General features: G+C 43.2%; 1 protein-coding gene across 1 annotated transcript in view; it reads left to right on the top strand.

Annotated features, from left to right (window-relative positions):
* Positions 1–329: 329 nt before the first annotated feature.
* LOC148025211 (uncharacterized) overlaps positions 330–10,004 on the top strand; it is a 68,161-nt gene continuing 58,486 nt past the window's right edge. Inside the window, exon 1 of the mRNA XM_087693661.1 lies at positions 330–985. Coding sequence (XP_087549787.1) covers positions 399–985 — 587 coding nt within the window. The 5' untranslated portion in view covers positions 330–398. The remainder of the gene's footprint in view (positions 986–10,004) is intronic.

Genomic DNA, 10,004 nt, shown 5'->3' with positions numbered 1-10,004 from the left:
CTGCTAACAGGAGTGCATCATTTGACAATTTTGTCTACTGCCCCTCAATATTGAAGCTCAGAAAAGAGAGTTTGCATCATTTCCAACAACATTGGTTTCAGGGTGAGCCTGTCATAGTGACAGATGTACTCGACAAGACCAAAGGCCTGAGCTGGGAACCTATGGTGATGTGGTGGGCCTTCAGAGAACAAACCAAGGAAAAATTTGTTGAAGAAAGCTGCTTATGTGGCTGCACAGCTGACAGGAAATCAGCGCCAGAGTGATTGATAAACCTAATTTTGAAGCCTTCAACAATCATTTCACTTCGGGCTTGTGATCTGCAGTGGCTCGATTGATGCTCAGTTCCCTTGACGGTCATATCTATGCACATATAATTGCCTATATACAGAGTAGAAGTGATGAAGGTTCCCATGCTGCAGGGCCTCGACCTTAGTCACACCAAGGTTTCAAACATTGATGCTCCATTGCACTCTGGTTCAAAGACATTTGTGAGGCTTCGCAGCAGGAAGAACGTTGAAATAGTAGCAGATGAGCTTCTGGATGAGGACCTTGTCAGCACACCCACATTTGGAGCAAGGACACCAACTAGGCTAAGGCTATCTGTGGGAAAAAAACAGGCGCCAGATTTAGAGGCTGGTGACCAGGTGGCTCTAGGAGACGATGTGGATATGATGAGTGAGCGCAGACGCTCCTTGTTTGAACCTCTGGGTCCCAAGAGGGGTTGTGAGAGATCGCCAGAGAGTCTGCTACCACCTCCAGATTTTGAAGCAGCTTCATACCCTCGTGGGTGGGTTTCTGGAAAGAAAAGGAAACTTGTGAATGTAGATGTTGTTGAGAGTATGAGGCGTATTGTAGTTCATGAGATGCATCGCAAGGATCAGGAGATTGAAGGGTTGGACATGGACATGGACATGAAGATTACCAATGCAATCAAAGACCAAGAGGACCATGAAGAAGAGGACCAAATGACCAATGCAAGCAAAACGTTGGAGAAAAAGAAGAAGAAGAAGACCTACATCAAGATGAAGAAGGACAAGAAGATTTGTTATGCTCATAATGCCATACCTAAAAAGACTGAAAACCACAAGGGCCTACCGGTCCTTGATCCATCAATTTTTTACTGACTTCTTTAGCCTTGTATTTTCCTTGCCCTAATGCTTCCTGCCATAAGCTTTGTAAACTCCTTATGTAACTTGGCATTACAGTCCCTGTACACTTTGTGAGGCCCCTGTTACAGCCTCTGGATGTCCACCATGTTTATGGTACCCACACTTAGCTTTTTCTGCGACAGCCTCTGGTGTTTTGCCATGTCTGTGGTATGCCCACACTTTGCAGGTGGTTCTCATTACAGCCTCTACACACTTTGTGCCGTTCCTAGTTGTGATTGACGAGGGGTGTTGAGAATCAGCAATCACACTCAAACAGCCTCTTTGTATGGAATCTCAGGGTCAAGGATATGCAGGCTAACTTATCCCATATGCACAATGGTGCCTACTGCAGTTTCCTACTTTCCTATAAAGCATTGTACTTGCTTCCTTTCTTAATGCAATGATAGTACTCTTTTCTTTTCAGTGAAGTGTCAATGTCATTGTCCACATACACAAGATTGTGTTTATGAGTCCAAGTCTCAATCTTGAAACCTAATTCACTTGTGTAACAAACAGTGTCTTTATCTTCTTCATCATGAGTCCACACTTCTTCTTCCATCCTCTATAGCTTCCGCCTTTGCCATGCTCTAGATCCCGCATTTCTCACATAACGTGCTAACCCTAGTTAGCACTTGGGGTATTTATCGTATCGATTGAACCATGCCTATACGAATCCCTTGCGGGCTAGGTGATTTAGATAATTCGATCTACTTGTCTTGCGACAAGGATGAACTATTCCTAGAGATGTTAACTTGATCTAAAGGAAAAAGCTAATTGTAACAACTTACAATTTACGTAAACACACGATTCATTGCTTCTACGTATTGCTAAATTTGCAATAACCCTAACTTTTCTTGTTAAAATCAAATCGCATGATAAATTGCAGAAAACTTCCATTGAACCTACTAGATCTTACATTCAAGGGTCATGCCTGCAATTCTTTTTCTAAGCTTTTAAGATTTCATGCTTTAATGAACCATGCAGCCTTTCCCTAAATACAACTCTTGATGAATGAAATTCATGCCAATTAAAGCTAGAGTTAACTTATTCCATGCAAGCTCATAGAATCATTTCCATGCTGTGCTATTTCCTACGGTTGATAACGACTTTCCCTAATGAATCATTACAATGAAGGTTTGCCTAAAAATGCGATATGCACTTAATATTTCCATGCCTAGTCAAGGTGCACTTAACACTTCAACCTTATAATGATAGGCAACATTTGTTCTAGGCTCGTCATTTTGAAATGCATGAAAGGCAACTTACTAATAAGGTCGTAAAATGCATAGACAACTTACATTTTTTTTCATTCATCCCATTGAAAATACCAATGACCAATTTCATATCATGAACTAGTTCTAGTAATTGTTCAAATAGTCAATTTATTTCCAATTGCATTTAGCTAGGTGGATTTGACATGCATAGATGCTTCCTAGTTCATGAAGTTATCGTGATTAATGCAATACTTTTATGTGAAATCAAAACGGAAAAAACTTGGGCTTGTGGGGTCGGGGAAATATCCATGTGAATGTTAGGAGAAGATCTTCCCGCCTCGCAGATGCACCTTGTGATTTCTTAGGGGCCATCGTAGGCGTGTTTACGGACTTCCGGTTTGCCTTTGCCCTTACGCAATTGGTGAATTTGCTCGCCTTGGTAAGGAGCCTCAAGATCTTGCCCTTCTCCCTCGTACACAGGAGATCCCTTCCAAAGTGCGGATCCTTGAGAATACCGGCTTGTTGGGCTTGTGGGAGGCCTTGGGAGGGTCGAAGCTTGGATTGTGGAGATGGGCCTTTTACGAGAGAGCTGTGGGAACGGATCTTTATGAGGGCTTGCGGAAATTGGGGTTTTCACAAGCAGACTTGTGGGATTTGAAGCTTGTTTGCGGAAAGGGGCTCTTGCGAATGGGGCTTGTGGGAATGGAGGTTCCATGAGCTTCTTCTTCTTCTTTAAAAATCTCGAGGTGGCTAGTGGGAAGGGACTTATAGATGGCTTGTGTGAATGGGGCTTATGGAAACCCCCCCCTTAGAAGCTTCTTAAACAAAGCTTCTGGCTATGACCAGAACCCACGTGGAAGAGGGAGGGGATAATAACGTGGTAGAAGATGACGTCGCTTGGGGGGGTGATAGACTTCCTGTGGCGATGTGGAGCCTCAACACCACATGCTACAATGGTGGCAGCAGCAGAGGGAATGGTGGCATCGTGCTTAGCCCGACGGCTAGCGGCGGACTTGATAACGGCAATAGCGGCGCCCTCCACCTCCCCCTTTGCTCACAATCCAGCACGATGTCAACAACAACTTTCCTCTCTCTCTCCACGCAGCACAACGTCTTCTGCTTCCTCCCTCTTGCCCACCCACTAAGGGGGGGTTCTTATAGGCCAAGGGGGGAGAGGGGAGCTCCACCACATGGGCTGTGCATGCAGCCCACGACTCCCTCCTAGCCCCATCCCTCCCCTCACTCCCTCTCCTCCAGCCATGCATCGGCTGGGACAGAGGGATAAACATAAAAAGAATAACTTTAATTTTATTCATTTTTCCCCTCCCAAGAGGGTGTTTACCTGCAGTTTGCGGATTTGAACCCCCGGGCTCGCTTTGCCAATGTGAAGGTCTCGATTTCTCGCATGCGAGTTATAGATTACAATGCTGGCAATTCCAATATGGAAGATAACCTTTGCACGAGGTTCATGCGTTGTGCGAGAAGTCAATATTCACGAGTAGGAATATTACATTCCCTCCCCCTTGGAGGAATTGAGATGTCCTCATCTTGAGAATAACTAGGGGTATTGTTGGTTGAGAGTGCTTTCATCCATCCAAGTGGCATCCTCCTCGGGATAATCTTTCCACTGGATGAGGCATTCTCTCAAGGTTCTAGATCTCAGTTGTGTCTCCCTAACATCTAAGATCCTGTCAGGCCGTAGCTCAAGGACTCCTTGGCTAGGCATTACAACTTGTTGATCATCAAGTACATGGCTAGGATTAGGTACATACTTCTTTAGTAGGATGATATGGAATACATTATGAACCCTTAGGTTCTCAGGGAGTTGCAGTCTATAAGCATTGGGTCTTAGGCACTTGAGGATCTTGCATGGTCCATAATACCTTGGACTTAGCTTTTTGCAATCTCCTAAGGATAGGGAACTCTTCTTTGGGCGTACGTGAATGAAGACCATGTCTCCTTCCTCGAAGGTTCTATCTTGACGTTTCAAATCCGTGTATGCCTTCTATCTATCCTTGGCGGCTTAGATGTCCTGTCTTATTGACTTGATTTCGTCATCCATCTCTTCTAGCATCTGCCTTGAAGCTTCAACCCTCAAGGTTGGATTTGAGAAGCTTAAAGAACTTCAACAGTCATGCCCGCACAATGTTTGGAAAGAGGTCATCTGAATACTTTGTTGGTAAGAAGCATTGTAGGCAAACTCAACCACTGGCAAGTATTGAATCCACCTTTCTGGTTCACGGCAGTAGTGTGCCCTTAGCATATCCTCGATGACTTGGTTGACTCGCTCCGTTTGACCATCAGTTTGGGGATGGTAAGCTGTACTAAAACAGAGTTGAGTCCCAACGGCTTCAAAGATAGCTCTCCAGAAGTGTGATGTGAAGAGAAAATCACAGTCACTAATGATTCTTCTGGGCAACCCATGTAGCTTGAATATCTCCTTGATGAACAACCTTGCAATGTTTGAGGCTTTATATTTTGTCTTAATAGGAATAAGGTGTGCAACCTTATTAAGCATATCAACCACAACCATAATGGAATTGTATCCTCCCTGAACTTGGGGTAGGCCAACAACAAAGTCCACACTGATGAATTCCCATTTCATTTGGGGAATGTCAAGTGGTTGCAACTTTACTGGAACTTTGACATGTTCATCTTTGATACGTTGATAAGACAGACACTCATTGACATATTTGAGAACATCACCTTTAAGCCTCTCCCAAAAATAGCTCTTCTTGACTGCATTGAGGGTCTTGGCATAGCTGGGATGTCCTGAGAAAGGGGAATCATGATCTTCCCATAGTATCTTCTGGTTGAGTGACTGGCTTGCCGGTATACATAATCTCGTTCTATAGTAGACAAAAAATCCACTACTGATAGAGAATTCACGATACTTTGCCTGTAGATTTTGGTCCTGATCCTTGATAGGGATCTCCCTTAGCATCCTTTGATAGGTTGGATCATGGCATGCTTCTTCTCTAGCTAGCTTGAGTATTGGGTTGTTTGGCATGGATACCTTTGTGGCTAGAGATCTAGCTGTTGATGGATTTTGCAAGATTAGAGAATTAAGGAATGCCTTGCGACTGAGTGCATCGGCAACTACATTCTCCTTTCCAAGTCGATATTTGATTTCAAAATTATACTCCTCTAGCACTTCAATCCACCGACTTTGCCTCATGTTGAGCTCATTCTGGGTAAAGATCCACTTGAGACTTTTATGATGCGTCACTAGAGTAAACTTATTACCCAACAGGTAGTATCTCCAAAGCTTTAGAGCATGGATGACAGCTAACAGTTCTAGATCATGGGTAGCATAATTCTTCTCATGGCTTTTCAGTTTTCTTGAAGAATAAGCTACAGGATTACCTTCTTGCATCCTAGGGCAAGCATCCTAGCATCAGTTACTACTTCGAACTCCTTACTGAGGTCCGGAAGTTTCAGGATAGGTGCTGATACCAAACTTTTCTTTAATCTATCAAAACTAGATTGTTCGGCAATTGACCATGCAATTGATGTTTGCTTCTTCAGTAGATCCGTCAGAGGTGCTGCAATCAAAGCATAGTTCTTGATGAAGACTATATACCATCCTGTTAATCCAAGAAAACTGTGTATTTCTTTGATAGTTGTTGGTATTGGCCATTCTAGAACATCTCTAGCTTTGGCCGGATCCACTGAGATTCCTTCCGCTGATACGATGAATCCTAGATATTCAATCTGACGTTTGAAGAATGTACACTTCTTCATCTTAGCATAAAGCTTGTGTGCCCTCATTGTCTCCAAGACAATGCGAAGCTCGGGTTCATGATCTTCTTCCTGTTTGGAATAGACTAAGGTGTCGTTGAAGAAGACGAGTACAAAGTCATGAAGATATGGCCTAAAGATATCCTGCATTAACTTGTTGAAGGTAGCAGGTGCATTCATAAGCCCAAATGACATGACTAGGAGCTCGAAGTGTCCATATCTTGTGTTGAAGGCCGTCTTTGGGATATCTTCTTCCTTGATCCTTATCTAATAGTATCCGGACCTAAGATCAATCTTGGAGAAGATCTTCGCACTTTGAAGACGGTCAAGAAGCTCATCTATTCTAGGAATAGGGTACTTGTTCTTAACAATTAATTGATTCAACCCTCTGTAATCAATACACAGTCAAAGTGTTCCATCTTTCTTCTTCTGGAACAACACTAGAGCTCCCCATGGTGAACTATTAGGACGGATGTAGCCCTGATCTAACAGTTGCTTGAGTTGCTCCTTCAGCTCAATTGCTTCTGGAATGGACATTCTATAAGGCCTTTTACAATTGGCGTAGCTCCCGGCACTAGCTTGATTTCATGATCAACTTCCCTTTGAGGCGGAAGTTCTGTCAACTCTTCAGGAAATATGTTCACATACTCCTTTAGCCATGAGGGTCCTTCACTAGACTCCTGCTTTTGATCTAGCTTATGAAGCTTAATCAAGTAGACAGGTAGTCCTTTTCTAACTCCCTTTATAATCCGAGATACTTTGGACAATTGAATTTTTGGCTTTCCAGCCTCTGCTTGAGTTGAAGCCAATTCCCCTTTAGAGTTTCGAAAGGAAACTTGGCCCTTTCCACAATGAATGTGGGCGTCATTAGGTTTAAGCCAATCCATTCCGAGCAAACACTCATTGATACCTACGTTCATGACCATGAATTTGACCGAAGTCATCTTTCCTCCTAGAAAGAATTCCACCTTTTAGCAGTTTGCTTGATACAAGTGACCTCACGACCTTTTGCTAATTCCAAAAGCAAGGTAGATGCTTCTATTGTGGCTATTCCTAATAATCTTGCACAAGCTGGTGAGATAAAGGAATGCGTACTGCCACAATCAATCAAGGTTTTGAAACCTTTACCTTGATAGTCCAATGGTGTTTGAATCACCGAAAATTGGCAATTCGGGCCTTTCTTGTGAAGGGCGGCATGGACTATTTCCCTTTCATACTCTGCTTCCATGGTCAGGTCTTCTTCTTCGCACAATTCCCTATTGGCAACACAGGTGGTTCTTTCTCTGCCTCGAGTGGCGGCTCCTTGGCCGCGGGCGGTTCCTTGGAAAGGTCCTTGACATTGTCCTCCGCCAAGTTTGGGACATTACCTTTTAAAATGATCGAGCTCATTGTAGTGGAAACAACGGAGATTGTAGCCATTACTTTGGGTAGGGACAAAGTTATTGACATTATTGGTCCTTGCATTCTTTCTTTGTCCCTAGTTTTGACCTTGAACTCTCTTTGCTTGGGCCTATATGCTCCTCTATTCTGATCATTATAAGATCAAGTCTTGTTATTTCTTGGCCTAGCCTGCACCTCTTGAGTTATGGGCGCAGCTCGAATGAGTGCGTCATGTAGATCTGTTGGTTGTGTAGATTCAAGGTGGGTATTCACAGGTGGGTTTAAACAGGCACAAAGCTTCGACACTTGTTGTGTCATATCCATTTGTGGCGCATACTTCAGAAGTGAGACGAATTTTGAGTAGTATGCATCAAGAGTCAGACCCAACTGTTTTAGCTCATAGAACTCATTCATTTTCTGTGTGCGATACGCAGGTGGTAAGTATCTTCCTTGCACAACTTTTTTCAGCTTTTCCCAGGTAATGGATCCTTCCGAGATCCCTTGATCTCTACACCATTGCTTCCACCAAAGCCTGGCTTTGCCAGTGAACTTCAGCTTGGCGAGCATTGGCAGGTGCAGTACTAGCCGCTTCAAAATAATCTTCCATGGACTCTATCCAAATCTAAGCATTAGCTTGGACAGTCCTTCCTTTCTCATCAAATTCCGACAGTTTGATCTATTTGAGAAGAAACTTCTTCTCCTGAATCACGGCCGTACTTGATGTAGGGGACAGACTGGGAATCTATATACCTGGGGTTGTGCTTGGGTAGAGGATTCTTAACGTTAACAACTCGCTAATCGTTATGATTATATCTCATACCCAATTCAGCTTTTAGCCAAGAAAACTAGCCACTTAACTTTTTATCAATACTCATAGACAAGACAATCATTGATAAAAAGAAGTCTTATTCCATTCATATGGGCATAGCCCTTTTCGAGTACAATATTTCTTGGGATGGTAGAGCAACTGGTACATTAGTTCGGGGAGAATAATGTTGTGTTACATTTAGCCATGGGAACTGGATAATAGTATGGTATTGGGTCATGGATCTTCAGGAATCGATAAGTCATCGGAAGATTAGGGTATCCTTTCCTTTAGTACCCATTCTTCTCGTAGCATCCCAACACCTTGATCCTGTCAGCGGGAATTATGCAAGTTACTTCCTCGTATACATATGAGTTCAACTCGACCCTCTGACCTTCGACATGTAAAGTTGTGTTTATGTGAGCCTCAACAAAAATGAACAGCTTCACGATCTTCAAGTCCTCCAACCACTTGATTCTCTTTAGGTTAGTTCGAAGGTACGCAAATCGGTGGGCAGCTATGTAGTAGATTCCTGAGTCACCCGTCCATCTCCGTTCCACGTACAAAGGCGATGGATTATAAATACGGTCTAGGATGTTCATCATATCGATCCTTTGTCGATAATCTGAGGAATGCATTGTGGTCATAAACATGACTTGGAACACTAAGAATCTATTCCATGTTTCATAATTCTGCAAGACAGCATCAAAAGTAAGAAAATGTTCTTAACAACAACATTTTCTTTACTTCTTTTTATTAAGATTTATTATAAAGAAAGATCCTTTGTTGGTTTGCTCTGATACCAACTGTAACGTGTCCACCTATTACCTTTCAGGACACGTCTTAGCAGTCCGTCAAAAAGAGAGTCTAGAAAGCTCTGCCCAGTGCTCCATGGAATGTTACGGGTTTTGCGATCTAGGACTTTTCGCATCTGCCACGTAACGGAAGTATTCTGGCCGTTCCCACGTAGGACCAACCTGAATCAAGGTTTCCCCTAATGGTCACTTTTCTAAATGGCAGCTAGCGTCGAGCTCCAAGTGATCTACTTTATGCAGAAATGCCAGGGACAAAGCGGATCCATGCTGCACATGGTTTAAGGAGAATGAGAAACAAGAGGGATGCAAGGCTTGCCCTCTCTGTCCATAAGGCATAGTTCCATTCCGTTCCCCTAAAACAGTATAAATCGGGATTTTTATAACCTAAATTCTAGGTCAGCGCCCTTTCTGTTCATTTCCTTTGAGAAGAGCTCCTTGTTGTCCATTATGATTGAGAAAAGTTCCCGGCTAACCGGGACCACCCATCCGTAGGATGGACCCATGGCCACATCCACCGCACTTTCCTCAAGGTTGCTTTAGTTGTCTAATTAACTACCACATTTAGTTGGACACGCATCAAACAGCTTCATTAATTAGCCAGTTAGATAGTGGTTCCTTCATGTAATCTTAGCACTTGACATAGAAAAACAATCTCAAACAAGTTCCTTTTCAACAGGTTATCTTATTTATCTTTGGAATATATCCATAAAGTCCAGCCCGTACGCTAATCCATAATCCGCTTGAACGCTATCCATAATCCCCCCCAAGGCTATCCAGCAATCCACACGGATTACTAATTCAAGATTCCACCCATAGACTAGTATGCGGGCCTCGAGATCCAATCCCGAGTCATGTTAGCCTTTTGTGAAGGGCTCGGAAGGCAAGGGATTTACGACCTGAG

This window comes from Lygodium microphyllum, chromosome 15, assembly GCF_053477565.2.
Source record: "Lygodium microphyllum isolate KBCC chromosome 15, Lygodium_microphyllum_v1.1.10, whole genome shotgun sequence".
Classification (NCBI taxonomy): Eukaryota; Viridiplantae; Streptophyta; class Polypodiopsida; order Schizaeales; family Lygodiaceae; genus Lygodium; species Lygodium microphyllum.
This window is presented reverse-complemented; position numbering and strand designations above follow the sequence as displayed.